Source organism: Crinia signifera, chromosome 5, assembly GCF_055691185.1.
Source record: "Crinia signifera chromosome 5, ASM5569118v1, whole genome shotgun sequence".
NCBI classification, from domain to species: domain Eukaryota; kingdom Metazoa; phylum Chordata; class Amphibia; order Anura; family Myobatrachidae; genus Crinia; species Crinia signifera.
The window spans coordinates 296,838,447-296,856,610 of record NC_139221.1 but is presented as its reverse complement, the minus strand read 5'-3'; the positions used below and the strand labels follow the sequence as shown (position 1 = coordinate 296,856,610).

The window sequence follows — 18,164 nt, the reverse complement described above, 5'->3', positions numbered from 1 at the left end:
TTTGGCAACCAGCACTGGGCTAAAACAGCCGTCAAGGTAATGCTACAGCTCGGGGACACTTAATATATAAGGTCCCACAGCCAAAGCATTACTCCTGTGGCAGTGGGACTCCCCCCCCCCCTCCCCCCCAATAAAGGGGTCCCCTCTGAATCCCAGGACTGAACCTGGCATCCCTGGGAAGGGGACCAAGGGCAGATTGTGTTAAAAAAAGAGTTAAAGTGTTAACAATAGATATTGGGTTCAGTAGTAGAACTATAAGGCCCAGCAAGCCTCCTGTGCATGCTGGAAATGGGACTTGTAGTCAAACTACAGAACTAATACCGAAATACATGAGACCCACACAAATAAAATATAACTTTAATAAACCCTGCACACATCCATACGTACCTATCTTGATAGGTTTGGTCCACTTCTCCATGTAGAATCTATGAGTGTAACTGTGAAAATAAAATTATACTCATCATCCATCCAGGGTAGATTATGTCCTCTTCTATCCCTGTAGGCATCCAGGACTTAAAATAATAATATGCAAAAACTCCGGTACCAAACGGACTGAAGGAAGCCCATGTATGCAAATGGGATTTCTTGCACCAAATGCTGGGTATCTATGTGACTCCTGTCACTGCAGGACCCGGCAGTGGTGTAACAATGGTGCCGCAGACCCCGCGGTTGCTTGGGGAAGCCAGCACCGATGGGGTCTGCGGGGCACTCTCCCTGATTTGCATGCTCTGCTGCTGTGTGCTGCCAGGTGCTGGGTGCAGGATAAGAGAGGGTTCCGGGATCAAGGCTGCGCTGAATCCTTTCTTTTATCTCCCATCCTCTCAGGACTGCTAGAGCTCACACTGGATCAAGGGATAGTCTGTAAACTATTTTCCACTTTACAAGTGTATTTAAACACTCTTAATTACACTTGTATAGTGGCAAGTAGTTTGCAGACTTTCCCTTACCAATTGAGCCACTCCCAGAGTGGCTCCCATCATGCCTCCGCCGTCTGCCAGGTACTGATGTCCGCTTAGTGAGATGTTTGCACGTCCCCGTCCCCGCCGTACTCCAGCTTTAGCAATATGGTAAGCTGGCAGACTGATAGTCTGGCCCCATCTGTACTTCCAGCGTGACTTGTGAGATTTGGTTTACAGGGGGAATGTACAACATACTTGCCTACTTTGTTTATCTCCACTTCAGGAGAAGCCCGGAGAGGAGACTCTCGGCAGCTATTCCTGTGAATGGGGCTTGGTGCCAATAAGTCACGCTCCATTAAGCCCCAAACCCAATCAAGTAAATTATGTGATTTGCGGCTCTTCGGACAGGGGTGGTACTGAATGACGCGTTTTGTGTCATTTTAGCCCAGCCACCTCCCTGAAGAGCCCTGAATGCCAGTATTTTACCGGAAGAGGAAGGAGGTGTGGGGCCCCCCACTAAATCTGGGAGTCTTGCCCACCTTTCTGTATGGATGAAAACAAGTGGTCTCATGAGCGCAAATGTCCACAGTCAATTTTCCAGCTTAGATAAACCCTGCTTGGTTAATGAAGTGACTCTATGTCCACAAATAGGATCGCAGCTCCTCTGGGGGGGTCTCAAAATCTAAAAGACCAAATGGAAACTATTCAATATAGGAGATACAGAGGGCAACTCATGGTGCAGATTTGTTGGATACACATATACAAGTAATCCCCGTACAGCACACAAATACTCGTACCAATGAATTAATATCTGTGGGCTGGATACCACACGGTTTTATGAACAAATTACAGGGCACAACTCCATATATATATAGATGGAGCCACTCTCATTCAGCAGGGGTCTGGTGGTCAGGTCGCCAACCGCCAGCCGCCGGAAGGGGATGGGCACACATGAGATGCTCGCGCATCCCCTCCCTGTCTGCTGTTCCCTGACAGGACTGGCGGGGACCTATATATACATATAGGCCCTTATTTTGGTACACTCACAAAGGCAAATTCCTTCTCAAATGGTCAAAATCACGTGCACTGCAGGGGGGGGCAGATGTAACTTGTGCACAGAGAATTAGATTTTTGTGGGGTTTTACTTCAATCTACTGTAGATCTATATTGCAGTGTAAAAATAAACCAGCCAGTATTTACCCTGCACAGAAACAAAATAACTTGCCTAAATCTAATTATCTCTGCGCAAGTTACATCTGCCCCACCTGAAGGACATGGTTTTGTCCATTTAAGAAGGAATTTGTCTTTACAAATGAAGTCTTCGCCTTTGGCTGAAGTCTGCACGGATCAGTCAGGTGGTGCAGGCTTCTCTGTGTAAAAATAGGAAAAATAAATATAAATAATGTAAAAAATGGAGTGCCCCCTTCCCCCAATATTACTAGCACTATGCTATTGGCCAGGGGCGGATTAGGAATTAAAACCAGCCCGGGAAATATCTTGAAGCAGCCCGAGGGGACCTGCATTTTTTTGGGGTGTGGCCTACCGATATGGAGGTATGGCCTATTTGAGCGAGACCATGCCCCATTTTCATCGCTGTGGCAGGCATGGCTAGTGGCTCTCTGAGCTGCTGGCTATGTCCCCAGCCCCTCAGGCTGCAGAATATGTGCATGGGAGGGGGGACGCAGGGTGTCGTAGAATGCTGGGAGGGGAGATGCTGGGAGGGGAGATGCAGGGTGGCTGAGGACGAAGGGAGGGAGGACGTACACAGGGTGGAACAGGACGCAGAGTGTGAGGGGGGAACGCAGAGTGACAGAGGATGCAGGAAGGGGAGTTGTGAAGTGGTGGAGGATGCGGGGAGGGGAGACGCAGAGTGGCGTTGGTTGCATGGTGGCAGAGGATACAGGGAGGGGGGACGCAGGGTGGTGTAGGATTCAGGTAGGGAGGGGGGAAGAAGGGTGTAGGGTGACAGAGGAGAGACGCAGAGTGGCATAGGATATGGGGTGGCGGAGGATTCAGGTAGGGAGGTGGGAAGCAGAGTGGCGTATATGTATGTATGTATATATATATATATATACACATATATACACACACACACACACACACATAATAGGGGTTAATTAACCCAAGTTTAGTTCTCCTGCACTCTGGTCTGTCTAAGACCGGCAACTTCTTAAAATACACCTGGATTCTGGAGGTCAATCAATCTAAAAGAAAAGCAGAGGAGCGCTCCATAGTGCAATTTGTAAAGTAATTTTTATTCACATAAAAGCAATGGGTAACGTACCCTTACTGACGGTTAGCACAACCGCAGTGTTTTACAGTGTGGGTAGTAGTAGTACGTTTATTTATAAGGCGCCGCAAAGTGTCCGCAGCGCCGTACATAGCAAACAAAAAAAACAAATTACAAGGTAACGTACAGGGTGTGTTGAAAAATACAGTATAAATAGGGGGGTACTCTTTACCCATCGCGACCATCGAATGCACTAAAAAACGGGTGCGATGCGATGCCCGCGATGCCCGCGATTTCCCATAGGGACCAATGTTAAAAGTGAGATTGGACGCGATTTTAGTGTTCAATGCCTCAATGCCCGCGATTTTTACATAGGAAACAATGTTAAATGGGCCACAGAGCCCAAATAGTCACCGTGAAGTCTGAAATGGCCCCCACAATTGTTAACGCCACCCCACGATCAACATCAACCCAAGAGGGGCAGCGGTACGCGTCCTCCGACCTTTTCGTACCCCCACTATCCACGTCGGCGTGGAGTTGAGAATAGAATAGTGTGGCGAGCGCAGCGAGCGCAGCGAGCCACCGAGCCCGAAGTGCGGCGAGCGCAGCGAGCTTCCCAGGTGTCCATGGCGACGCGGACACCTGTGAAGCCCGCGAAGGGACGCGTTTACCTGTTAATCTATCCGCGTCCCCTCGCGGGGCTCGCTGCGCTCCCCACGCTTCGGGCTCGGTGGCTCGCTGCGCTCGCCACACTATTCTATTCTCAACTCCACAGGATAGTGGGGGTATGAAAAGGTCGGAGGACGCGTACCGCCGCCCCTCGCGGGCTCGCTGCGCTCGCCACGCTTCGGGTTGACGTTGATCGTGGGGTGGCGTTAACAATTGTGGGGGCCATTTCAGACTTCAGGGTGACTATTTGGGCTCTGTGGCCCATTTAACATTGTTTCCTATGGCCAAATCGCGGGCATTGAGGCATTTAACAGTAAAATCGCGTCCAATCACAGTTTTAACATTGATCCCTATGGGAAAATCGCGGGCATCGCGTCGCACCCGTTTTTTATGTACCCGCGATGCCCGCGATTTTTTGCCCGCGATGCCAATCGCGGGCGCCTTTCTAGGTAAAGAGTACCAATAGGGGTATAGCTGGTAGAACTAAAATCAGCATCAGTTCAGAAGTAGGTGTCAAAATTGTCGAGGAGACTGAAAATGAAGTAGAGGAAGGGAAGAACAGGACAGGAGCACAGGTGAGGTAAAGAGGTAGGGTGAGTACGTGAGGAAGGAGGACCCTACTCATAAGAGTTAACATACTAAAAATAAGTGGGTGGACGAATGAAAAACAATAGGATAAGTAGGAACGGAGGGGAACGGAGGCACGATAGGAGGATCAAAAGAGGTTAGGAGGAGGGATAGGCTAGTCGAAAAAAGTGGGTTTTGAGGGAGCGCTTTAAGCAGGTAAGGGAATCAGAAAGCCTGATGGGTGGTGGGAGGTTGTTCCAGTGCAGGGGGGCAGCGCGAGAGAAGTCTTGGACACAGGAGTGGGAGGAGGTGATTAGGTGAGAGGTCAGTCGGCGGTCAGCGATGGAGCGAAGAGGACGAAGGGAGTGTGGATAGAGATCAGTGAAGAGAGGTAAGGAGCGGTGGAGGAGGAGAGAGACTTGTAGGTGGTGGTGAGGAGTTTAAAGAGAACTCGGAAAGGAATGGGGAGCCAGTGAAGAGATAGACAGAGGGGGAGGCGGAGGTAGAGCGGCGGGAGAGGAAGATGAGCCTAGCAGCAGCGTTAAGAATGGATTGAAGAGAGGCGAGGCGGGCGAGAGGTAGCCAATGAATGTTGGTAGAGAAGGATGTTGCAGTAGTCAAGGCGGGAGATGACAAGAGATTGAATGAGAATTTTGGTCGCGTCAGTGGAGAGGAATGGTCTGATGCGTGAGATGTTGCGTAGGTGAAAGCGGCAAGACTGTGAGAGAGCACGAATGTGGGGGGTGAAAGAGAGGGAGGAGTCAATGATGACACCGAGGCATGTGGATCTCATGGGATGGTGAAGAGGTTACACTCACACGGCAAGTCGACGCTAGGCCACGCCCCTAGGCGGCCATTTTAACTGTGGGGAATCTCGTGGCTGGCCGTGACCATCTTCATTTAGGGCACAGTGCGGCCATTTTAACTGTGGGGAATCTCGAGGCTGGCCGTGGCCATCTTCATTTAGGGCACAGTGCCATGGACCAGCACGGAGATGCCGCAGCGGCCCAGTTAGGGAGGATGGGTGGCCGATTCTGGCATAAAAGGTGCCGGCCCACCGGGAAACGGCCAGTTTCCCAGCAGGGCCAATCCGCCCCTGAGTGTGTGTATGGGTAGAGTTAGGCTGCGGGAGTGTATGTATGGTTAGTTAGGCTGTGACTGTGTCGTGTATGGATAGAGTAAGGCTGTGTGTGTGGCGGGGGGGTATGGTTAGGGTTAGGCTGCATGGGGGCATTATGGTTAGGCTATGGGGGGTGGTATAGTTAGGATTAGGCTGCCTGGGTTGGGTGTATGGTTAGGGTTATCCTGCCCGCGGGGTGTATGGTTAGGGTTAGGCGGTGGGGTATATGGTTTGGGCTGTCAGGGGCGATGTAGTGTAGTGTAGTGTAGTGTAGTGCACTAACCTTGCCCTTTGCACCTGCTTGAGTTTCATCATGTGGCAAGGAGTCACTTACAGCAGATGCGCTAATCTGTCCCGGATATCCATGTAAGCACACACTTCTCTGGCGGACAGCAGGCAGACATGGACATGGCGGCGGAAGTCTAGGAAGCCTGGAGACACAGCACAGCAAAAATAGTGAGCTGGGCACTTCTGCTTAGCGTTTCCCACACACAGACATACTGTGTATACACCAACCCCCCCCATCCGACACACACATACTATATACACACACGCACATCCCCCCACAAATTTATGTTTATGCACACATCCCTCCCACACACATACTGTAAATGCACACATCCCCCACACACATACTATATACACACATATATACTGTATATGAACACACACACTGTATACGCACACATCCCCCCCGCACACACACTGTATATGAACACCCCCAGACACACATACTGAATATGCACACATCCCCCCCCACACACACACATATTCTGTATATGCACACATATACCCCACACACACACACACACACACACACACACACACATATATACTGTATATGAACCCCCCTTATACACACACACACCCCAACACATACACATTGCATATGAACATATTTCTCCTCCCTCCCCCTGAAAAATACTACTCGCACATGTCCATTCAGCTCGCCTCCAAGATCCGGGTCAGCGGCTCCCTGCTCTCTTAGGGGAGGCAGGGCCAGGCTTTGGACCTGGTGCGTGGCGTGGGTAATGAAGCCACGCCCATCGCAAATCGCTGGGCCTGCTCGCCTCTCAGACAGTCTGCAGACTCCACACGGCACAGCAGAATCCAGCGGTGAGCGGTGCGGCAGCTATTGCAGTGCTGGCAGCTAGCACTGTTAGGTTAGGACTTGGTGGCCATAAATCCACCGCTGCGCGGAATCACTGCTGGCGGTCGGACTGACCCCTGAGTAACCAGGCCGGCCGGCAGACATGACCAACCGGCCCGACAGAGGGTGGATTGGGCCGGCCCAGCGGGATTTCTCCCGGCATCCCGGTGGCCCAATACACCCCTGCCTATGGGGCAGCTACTGGAGGAGAGCAGCTCAGATGTCTGACACTGGGGAGAGGGTACTGGTCTCCTGTGGCCCTTGGTTGGGTGTGACAGGGGCCCTTATCTAGATGCAGTGTAGTATGACTGGGTGCAGGTGGAGCAGAGTGACCTGGAGGCAGTCCCATGGCAGCCACATCCCATGCACCCACAACGTATTTATTATAGGTGGAGCGTAGGGGGTTTGCGGGGTTTTCTGCACATGTCTAAACTATCCATATTATATACACATATAATTTAAAAATATATGCTGTTCTTTGAACTCAGTCATAGCCTTACCCACACATGTGCACCCCACTCCCTGCACTCAGTCATAGCCTTACCCACACATGTACACCCCACTCCCTGCACTCAGTCATAGCCTTACCCACACATGTACACCCCACTCCCTGCACTCAGTCATAGCCTTACCCACACATGTACACCCCACTCCCTGCACTCAGTCATAGCCTTACCCACACATGTACACCCCACCCCCTGCACTCAGTCATAGCCTTACCCACACATGTACACCCCACCCCCTGCACTCAGTCATAGCCTTACCCACACATGTACACCCCACACCCTGCACTCAGTCATAGCCTTACCCACACATGTACACCCCACCCCTGCACTCAGTCATAGCCTTACCCACACATGTACACCCCACCCCCTGCACTCAGTCATAGCCTTACCCACACATGTACACCCCACCCCCTGCACTCAGTCATAGCCTTACCCACACATGTACACCCCACCCCCTGCACTCAGTCATAGCCTTACCCACACATGTACACCCCACCCCCTGCATTCAATCCAATCTCAGCCTACTCACACATGTACATTCCCCTGCACTCATTCATCACAGCCTAATCATACATGTACACTCCCCTACACTCACTGACACATGTACACCCCTTCCCTCACATCACAGCACAGTATGCACAACCCTATTTACATGCCTGGTAGCAGCAGGAAGTCAGGAGTATAGTAGACGAGTCCGTGGCCGCGCAGTTTTGGTAGTGTCTAGATTTCTCCTCTCCCCCCTCCCACACTTCCTGTGCAGTGGCTAGCTACAGTAGGAGCAAGTTTCATCTTTGCTCCTTTGGCCATGGCTAGCCATGGCTAGCCATGGCTATTCTATTGTTCTCAGCTGCAATACGTATTGTATTGCAGCTGAGAACAATAGAATAGCCATGGCTAGCCATGGACAAAGGAGCAAAGATGAAACTTGCTCCTACTGTACCTCCGGAGTCCTGAGACAGCCTGCTCTGCGATCTGCACTGTGAAATCCATGTGCAGTCAGCAACTGGCCGGCCTTGGACAGCAGCAGCCAGTGCCAGCACAACTTGGACGCAGGACTCCCGGACCCGGAGCACACTCACAGTGCTCACACACCAAAGTACCGCGGGAGGAGCTGCTTGCAGACGCGCATGCGCAGCAGCCCTCCCGCGGCTAGTTTTGAGTATGCTTCTTCTTCTGTTAGGTCAGTGGCACAGTCCACGGCCCGGCCGGAGGGGGGAGCGGCCGAATTTGGTGAGTTATGGGCCGGCCCACCGGGAATTAGCCCGGTTTCCCGGAAAGCCAATCCGCCCCTACTATTGGCCCAGTCCTGGTGTCCAAAATACATGGGACAAAAGAGGTAGGTGTACCCCATATTTCAGAAACTAGCACCAGGCTCCAACAGTCAGCGGTGCCATGCCACAGTCAAGGTGAAACTATTTATATTAGTTCCCTGGTCAAAGAATGGCACTCTGGCTAGTCAGCGCAGGCAGTTCCCTGGGGGGGGGCGGTGGGGCCCCCCGAAATAAAGAGGTCCCCCCCCCAAGGGCTGTCCCAGCATTCTGTGTAAAAAGATTTTAAGAAGTGTAAAAATAGAAGTTGGGTTCTGTAGTAGAACAAAAACGCCCAGCAATCCTCCCCTGCATGCTGCACAAGTCCCAGCATGCAGGTAGGTTTGCTCCAATTCTCGATGTAGGGTACCTGTGAAAAAAAAAATTATACTCACCATGCATCAGTTGTAGATCACATCCTCTTCAGTCCCTGTAGGCATCCACGGTTTAAAAAAATACAAAAAATGTGAATGCTGAGTCCCCCCGTGACTTCTGTCACTGCAGGACTTGGCAGCCAATCATGGAGCTCTAAAGTAGCAGCGCTCCCTTGAATGGTTGAGCTCCACTGACCTGTCATTGAAGTGGATCTGTTTATATTTAGAATGGGGAGGGATTTCCTGTTCTAAATAGATGTGGGATCCCTGAGGTCCAAGAGTCCGGTGCTGGTTGTAGAAATACAGGATGACCTCATTTAATTTTTTCCTCTGTATTTCTGCACCCAGCTCTTGCTGAAAGAGCCTAGGGTTGGTTACACAGAGCAGCCTGCCCATATCTGAATGATCCTTGCAGGCTTCATACTCGTCCGTAGTTGGCTGCCGGGGAAACTCAGCAGCCAAATACGAATGACTTCACCACCTGAAAATACAAATCCGGAGAGTATGGCAGCGTAGAAAATTATCTGTATTCTCAGTTCATATTTTTGGGCTTATTACGGCTGATCTCGGTCATATCCTTATCTGAGGAAGCCATTGACTTACTACAGACGGAGAAACGCGTATTAAGCCTTAAGGAGAAGTCCGGTCACCGCTGTTATCAGCTATCTATTGCCGAGAACTGCATGAAGTGGTAAACATTTCTAACTGCGGGCCGAATGTCATTTAACTTGAAGGGTATGTGGAGTCTAATACTAACATCTGAGGGGGGCAACTATACCCCATATAAGATACTGCCTGAAAGTCACCATTAAGGACTTCTATTACATCATCATGGCCACAGGAGTTACTAAACTTTGATGCGGGACTGGTAATTATAAAATCCATTGCCTTAATTATATATACAAAAAGCCATAACTACCAAAGCCTCATATAGCAATATATTAGCCTCATATTAGAAGGATTTTTATGTTACATGTTGTATGTCTTGTGTGTCTATTTTATTGTGATAGAAGTGCACTTCAAAAATGTTTTATTGTCCTGATTAATGATATTTTTGCTAAATAATAAAATATTATTATTATTATTTTATAAAAAAATTGTGTTTAATTGACTGGGTGTAGCTGCGCCTCTTGTAACGGCAGCTGGTGATTTTCACTGACTCCAATTGCTATGGTTTTTCTTTAGAGGTCCACAAAAACCTCTTAATATAAGGGGCAGCATCTTACAAACCAGACCAATATAGATCCCCCATTGAATAATTGATGTCAGCGCTCCCGTGTGACATATTGTAACTCCGCCCTGATTCTTGGTCATAACCGTTCGTTCACGGGATCATCCGTAATCGGTGATCTTACTAAATTTCCCCCTGTGTGTCTGAGATCAGAACTACTACAGCTACATATACCCAAAAATCTAGTAACATGCCCCTTGGGCCAGGCCATGAAAATGCTATATGACTTACTGCTCCTATAGACTCAAAAGGGAGAGCAGTACTTACAGTATGGGCAGGGTTACATAGTAACGCTATTACTTGTAAGATATCTGTGTTTACTTCTAGAAAAGTGGGGCTGGATGGACAATACGCCATTGGACTTTGTAAACTGGAACACGGATAAAGCACTCGGGGAAAAATATAATGAGTGTGTCGAAATACAACCCAGAACGGGGAAATGGATAGACGAAAATTGCAGTGGATACAGGGGATACATCTGTAAGAAATTAAAAAGTAAGTAACTGTGGGCTCCGCTCATCCTTACCCATAGTGTGCACTGTTTGCTAATCTCAACATTTGACAGTAGAGACCAGCAAGGGCATAACTACCATAGGTGCAAGGGGTGCAGCCATTATGGGGCCCACCTTCAACTAGTGCCCTATGTGCACATCAAGGTATCTTTAAGTCTTCTCCTTTCTGACGAATAGATAAACACTGTAAGATTAACCAGGTCTCCTCAGCGGGCGACCCTAAGAATGTTAACTTACCGAGGGTCAGTGCCCTATGTTCCTCAAAAGGTTTCTTTGACTGGGAGCTTCTCCACCAGGTGCCTCAAATGATAGAATCCAGATCACCGTACAAAATGTTTTTATTTCCAAGACGATAGATAACAGGTGTTAAAACCCAAATTTAAAATCCAAAACATAAAAGAGTAAAAAAAGGAAAGCCGGGTGCTAGTGATAAATCAGGGTGCCCTCCTATCCGGATGGAAGGGATCCCCAAGCCGAGGCTTAAGATGATGTTCAGCCAGTTACCACAAGCTACCCAGGCGTCCTCTCCTCCCACCAAAGTGTTTTGGGCTTTCAGGTAGCCCTTTTTCAAGTTGTCACTTTGCATGGACACCGGGTAAGTGTACTGTGTCCCTCGCATGGCTCGCTGTATTTGCCATGTTTGGGGCACAGTGCCTCACTGCGCTCAGCTGCTATATATTCTCCCGCCTCACTCTAGTGCAGGGGTGGGGACAGGGCCGGTGTAAGGCTTCTCGGCACCCTAGGCAAAACCTAATGCTGCCACCCCCCCACCCCCAACCCACCTATACTGCCACCAATAATCATTTTCCAACCCCTTAATGCATACTTGCCTAACATTCTGGAATGGCAGGGAGCCTTCCAAAATTGAGTGGTCCTCCCTGCCCCCCAGGTAGGTGGGCAAGACCCCTGCTTTCTCTGGAGGCCCCCAGATCCCTCCCCTTGGCCACCCACAACAGAGTACAGGAAGAGAGGGCAACAAATTAGGGAAGTATGCCTCAAGAGAAAGTATGGAGGTGAGTTTGTAGAGGTTCCACAGCATTAAGTACAACAAGGATCCTCATAGACATCCTTGATTTTTTGATAGGCAGACTTGGTGGCGCCCCCCTAGATCCCGGCGCCCTAGGCAGCTGCCTAAAGCTGCCTAGTGGTAGAGCCGGCCCTGGGTGGGGAACCTCAGGCACGGGGGCCGTATGCGGCCCCTGTAGACGTTCTGAGTGGCCCACCCACCCGGCGACTTTGCCGGGAGTCAAGTTCAGGGAAATTCTCGCGAGAGGTCGGTAGTTCTCGCAAGATTCCTCTTAACCAACAGCAGCTGGAGACTGTCAGTCCTATTCAGTGGCAGCCGCCGGAGCGTGGGACGGCTGCAGCAGGACAATTTGTAAGAGAAATTTTACATATGGCCCCCAAAGGATTTTTCTCCCCATACAAATGGCCCTTGGCACAAAAAAGGTTCCCTACCCCTGCTCTAGTGGATGGTAGTACATGAAATACCACCTGTCAGCTCAAAAAAGTGAAAAACCCATGTCAACCGCTTGACTGTCGACCTACACACTGTCGACATAATGCTTGTGTCGACCTTAAAACCATGTCAACCTGAACCATGTTGACCCATTTCAAGCATTGACCCAACCCATGTGGACCTTCAGGCAGCTGCCTAAAGCTGCCTAGTGGTAGAGCCGGCCCTGGGTGGGGAACCTCAGGCACGGGGGCCGTATGCGGCCCCTGTAGACGTTCTGAGTGGCCCACCCACCCGGCGACTTTGCCGGGAGTCAAGTTCAGGGAAATTCTCGCGAGAGGTCGGTAGTTCTCGCAAGATTCCTCTTAACCAACAGCAGCCGGAGACTGTCAGTCCTATTCAGTGGCAGCAGCCGGAGCGTGGGACGGCTGCAGCAGGACAATTTGTAAGAGAAATGTTTACATATGGCTCCCAAAGGATTTTTCTCCCCATACAAATGGCCCTTGGCACAAAAAAGGTTCCCTACCCCTGCTCTAGTGGATGGTAGTACATGAAATACCACCTGTCAGCTCAAAAAAGTGAAAAACCCATGTCAACCTACACACTGTCAACATAATGCTTGTGTCGACCTTAAAACCATGTCAACCTGAACCATGTTGACCCATTTCAAGCATTGACCTAACCCATGTTGTCCTTCAGTGGTTGACATAATGTATGTCGACCTTTACTGTGTCCACCTATACCTGGTGGCTTCCACACCCTCACCTGCAAGATCATTTTCTCACTTTCTTACTACCTAAAATTGGATGATTATTAGAGTATTGATAATTACATATGACAGATTTTTTCTGTACAAATACCTCAATTACCTGTATGCGCTGTTTGTTGTATGGGGTTCAGTATGATTTCCCCAAAATCAGGATCCCGGCTGTCAGGATCCTGAGACAAATCTTGGCTGCTGGAATGCTGGCAGTGAGGGAGCGCAATGAGACTCCTTGTGGGCTTGGTGGCTCACTCGCAGCAATGGACCCCCACGAGGGAGAATAGACCCCTTGTGCCAGGATTCTGTGTGGCGGTAGTTGGGATCTTAGCGTCTGTATCCTGACCACTGGGATTCCCGCTGTTGGCATATTAACTACATCCCGTTGTATGTTATTGTGATCTGTTTAATGAAAACTTTTCTTAAAAAAAACCCTTGTTCCCTTTTAAGTAATGTGCTGTTAGCAGTTGTCAAATTTAAGTTCAGATTAAAATAAATTTTTCTATCAATATTGAATTTATGATGATCTGATTATATTTTCTTTAATCTTTTGCATATTGTATACCCACGTGGGTCCTGATGAAGCTCCCATAAGCGAAGCGTACGCTGACCCGTCAGCAACTTGTTGTGACTCCCTACTCCCTTCCCCCCATACCAATGTATATATTATTGTGATTTATCAACAGCCGTATCTCTGCCTCACCAGCGTGTGCCAGTCGCCACTGGACACGCCCGGCCAGGAACGCAGTGCTTGACGTCAGCACTATCCTGGAACCAGTCAAACGGGCTCTAACCCCCGGCGTACTACTCCTAGACGCCGCGGCTTAACCTGTATCACAGCGGGAGGCGATCCACGGCTCTGTGCGGTTGCGGCAAAACGGTGGTCTGAATGTGATAGTGGCAGCTCACATCGGACACCGCCCGCATACCAGCACTGGAGAACGGATCCCCAACCCGGGACCTGCCACTGATTGACAAGCGGGCGCACACTCCATACAGCTAAATAAAGCTTGGAGAGAGTGGGCAGACTCGGCTTTAACAGTCTCCAGGCACTGATTGAATTTATGCAGACGTGGAGACTGACATCTAATAAACCAGTCTAATAAGGGGAGAAAAGTATTGCAGTCACACCTATTAGGATATATTATCCTTTTTAAAATCACTCTATGTTTCATGTTCTGTGATGTTTGTGTCTTATACTTCGCTACTATTTTAGAAAATCCTAATAAAAGTTAGATTTTAGATTAAGTCAACCTCCTTGTGCACCACATAGTGACATTCTTTCCTTTCCTTGTTGCTATAATTAACTTGTGTCCAGTGGTAGCACACCCTCCATTGTTTGAAGTACATCATAATAAAATAATACATGAGGGTAATTTCTAAAAATATTGTTATACCTGAACCTGTGCGACTGTTCTGATCCCTTTCCCCCCGATTCCCCCCTAAACCTGTCTCAAGAGTACTGACAGCCATAAAATATATGGAAGCATGTGGAAACATGGTGCAGGGCAACATCGGGGGCATGCAATGTTTTATTAATTGACTCCTCGAAATGGGTGTGTAGGGCAGGACTGGCAACAGAAATCTTCAGGCCCTGTACTATGATATTTCTGGGGCCCAACCCCTAATCCCAAATCCACACAACCCTCTTGCTGCACGATCCAGGCTTCGAGGGTCACTGACAGGCCAACTAGTACAGGTGTTGGCCATGCCAGGGCATGGAAGCTCTGGGGCCCTTCAGATCGCTGGGGCCCATCACACTTGTCCCCCTTGACCCACCCTGCTGCCAGCCCTGGTGTAGGGACCCCAGTAAGTTACTTTGACCATGTCCCCCATGCTGATAAAATGGCCCTAGATGAGGGCTTACTCCCAGGATGAGTGCACGGTGTCTAGTCCGCTTTAACTCCATGTGCTGAGAGAAATTGTGCAACAATTTGCAGCCGCCAGCCTCCGCCAACTGCCAGAAGGGGGCGTGCGTGCACGATATGCTTGCGTGCCCTGTTACGAGTGAGCTCACCACTGACTCCCCGCACTCCCCCTAAGTCTGCCCGTCTCCCTGGAGCAGAGACGGGCAGAGCTTCCACACTACACCGCCGCATGTCTGGGACGCGCGTACGTGTGAGACGCTTGCGTGTCTCAGTCAGATGGAGCGCCTCTCTGCCAATCTGTATGATAATAGTGCAGATGTATGAAGAGTCAATATGGGGGAGAAGGGGTATCACCGTACGTTATGTTCGTTGATACCGCTTCTCTCCCATGTATGATAGAGCCGTTGAGCTCTAAATGACAGGGACACTGACCGTTCCACCCACAGCTACTATCTGTTTCGTTAGCAGGAATGTGGCAAAGCCCTGTCTCAACAGCATGGACTGCGCTGTCCCTGCTGCTGGCTCTGGGCTGCACTAGAGATCCTGCGCATGCCCATTCCAGCCAGCTGGGGGGAAGGAGACATCAGTGTAAACTGATGCGCTGTCTTCAGGAGGGGACATCGCCAGAGGGGGGAGGTTGCGCTCCCCCGCTTCGGCAGACAAGATGTTAATACATCTTGTTGATGTCCCTTCCTGCTTCACCTCATTAATGAGGTGAAGCAGGAAGTATTATACAGTAGCAGCGCGCATCTGCCCCATTGATGGATACACCATTCCTCCCAGCGGATTTGGTATGAAATGCCGACGGTCAAAATCTCGATAGGGTCAAAATAACGAATGGGTCATAATACCGACAAATGGGTAAAAAACCTGTGAAAAAACATCGACCTTGCGACCTGTCGACACAAAGTCATGCTGACTGTTTCACCTCTACATTCTATATGTTGGTATTTTGACCTTGTCTGGATTTGAAATGTCGGGATTTTGACCTTGTCGGGATTTTGTCCTTGTAGGCATTATGACCCATTCGGGATTTTGACCCTCTCGGGATTTTGACCGTCGGGATTTTGACTGCATCCCCTCCCAGCATTATGCTCGCTGTATTTGCCATGCTTGGGGCACGGTGCCTCGCTGCGCTTGGCTGTTATATATTCTCCCCCCACACCCTAGTGGATGGTAGGACTTGTGGGCTCGGTGTCTCACTCACCACAAGCGTCCCCTATGAGGGAGAATAAACCCCTTGTGCCTGGAATCTGTGTGGCGGTAGTTGGGATCTTAGCGTCTGTATTCTGACCACCGGGATTCCCGCTGTTGCCATATTAACTACACGTCATTGTATGTTATTGTGATCTGTTTAATAAAAACAAATAGCAGCTGTCAAATTTAAATTCAGATTAAAATACATTTTTCTATCAATATTGAATTTATGATGATCTGACTATTTTCTTTAATCTTTTGCATATTGTATTTATAGCTCCCATCCCTACAGAGAAGCCAATCGCGATGCCAGGTACAGAACATCTTTTTTTTTTTTAAACATTTGATTCACTTAATGTAAATGCACCCCTTTCCAAATCAGCGCTGCCATCCGAATGATAGCAGGCCGAATGTATGAACGGTCACCAGCACTGACCGTTCCTCCCTCTGCTGCGATCTGCTTCGCTAGCAGCAGGGTGGCGAAGTTCTATCTCAACAGCATGGACAGTCGGAGGGGGGGGGAGTTTGCACCCCCCCGCTTTGGCAGACAAGATGTTAATACATGTTGTCGATGTCCCTTCCGGCTTTGCCTCGTTAATGAGGCAAAGCCGGAAGTATTATAACGGTGCTCTAGGTGGCGCTATAATACATCTTCCCCATTGATTGATACACCATTCCACCCAGCATTATGTACCCAACAAGCAATACTCTTCCACATGATGAAGCTGTGGCAACACTTGGAAATTAGGTGTGGTCTGTGAAAATGGGTGTGGCTTCACAGGAACACCATGATTGCGAGTAAAACCCCATTTTTGGCAATAAGGGGGCATGTCCAGCAATGTGTGCAGCTGGCCATGCCCCCTGTCCCTCTGTACTGGTGAATAGATGCTTTGTACAAGTAGAAAACATCTATATACCAGTAAGGGCCTCACAACTGTACCCCCCCACCCCCTCCCCACCACATAGACCCTGCAGCCAAACAAGGGAAATCAGGACAGTTGGGAGGTATGATACACACAGGAAACAGATTGCGGTACTTATGTATTATCTAGGCTCCCATATTAAATGCACCCCATTTTTTCATACCCCTACTATCCAAATACGCATGGAGTTGATTTTATATAGTGTGGCGAGCGCAGCGAGCCACCGTGCCCGAAGCGTGGCGAGGGGACGCGGTCTCATAAGAAAAATGGGAGCCCAGATATTACATAAGTACCCAGATTGCTTCTGTCTGGTTTTAATAATTGTTTTCCTTTACAGAAGACACAAAGGCAGATGCATGGTCGCATGGCATGATAGCTGGCGTGGTTATTCTTGTCATACTTTTCCTTGCCGGAACCACCATTGCAGTGTACTATGTATATAGAAGACAGCAGAACAAGCCTCCTTCGGACAGCAGTTGCGGCCACACACTATACTTTAATGGAAGCCATGTAGCCCCCGCACATGATACAAATGTTCTAGTGGAAAACATTGAGCAGAATGAACTCCCAAATTAGTGTAACCTCCCGGCGAATTATTTGAGGCCCCATTTTCTAATAAGGAATGAAAAAATGAAATGATGGTTCCTATTATGTTCTATTTTTTAAGGTGTATAAAAAGGAAAAACTATTAAACTCATGATCGGGTATCCTTATGCATACACTTTAACAGCTTAACCTTATATTCTTAACAATACAATTAAAACACATGCTGGCATTTCAAAACTGAATGTCAAATTTATTGATTGACAACTATAATCTGACTATAAATGGTGGAGGCATTAAAGAACGGTCAGAGAAAAGGGGGGTAAGATTACCACAAACAATTCACACACCATTGGTGATCAACTCTCTCTTCACAACCCACCCGTGCAGATGGTGTAACCGATCTCTCATCCAGGAGCATGGGCTAATGACACATCGATGTCGGGAGAGTGCACCCACTATCTACATACAACTGCATACAGATGGAGCTGGCCTTATTATTGCTGGCGGAGCGCCAGGACCGTGTCCCTGGCGATCCGCCAGCAATCTGGCGCTCTGGCTGAATGAGACGCTCGTGCGTCTCCCACGCACGAGCGTCTCAATAGCCGGGCGGCGAGGCGGCGCGGCGGGTGCAGTCCTGCCCGTCTCCAGCTTCAGGGAGACGGGCAGGGCTGCGGGGGGCTGCGGGGGGGCGGTGTGGACCGGCGGGGACCCGGGGAAGCCGGCGGGGACCCGGGGAAAGGCACCGTCGGAACGGGACGCGCGTGCACCTCGTGCACGCGCGTCCCCTTCCGACATACAGATGGCGAGGGGCGGGGGATGGCGGGTGGCGAGTCCTCCGCCATCCCCAGC

At 49.6% G+C, this 18,164-nt stretch overlaps 1 protein-coding gene across 3 annotated transcripts in view; it reads left to right on the top strand.

Moving 5' to 3' along the window:
- Positions 1–17,934, top strand: part of LOC146081227 (macrophage mannose receptor 1-like) — a 610,592-nt gene extending 592,658 nt beyond the window's left edge. For all 3 annotated transcript variants that reach the window (XM_083189333.1, XM_083189332.1, XM_083189334.1), the window contains exons 28-30: positions 10,381–10,548; positions 16,124–16,159; positions 17,107–17,934. In XM_083189333.1, the coding sequence (XP_083045459.1) occupies positions 10,381–10,548; positions 16,124–16,159; positions 17,107–17,345 (443 nt within the window). In that variant the 3' untranslated portion in view covers positions 17,346–17,934. The remainder of the gene's footprint in view (positions 1–10,380; positions 10,549–16,123; positions 16,160–17,106) is intronic.
- Positions 17,935–18,164: the final 230 nt, after the last annotated feature.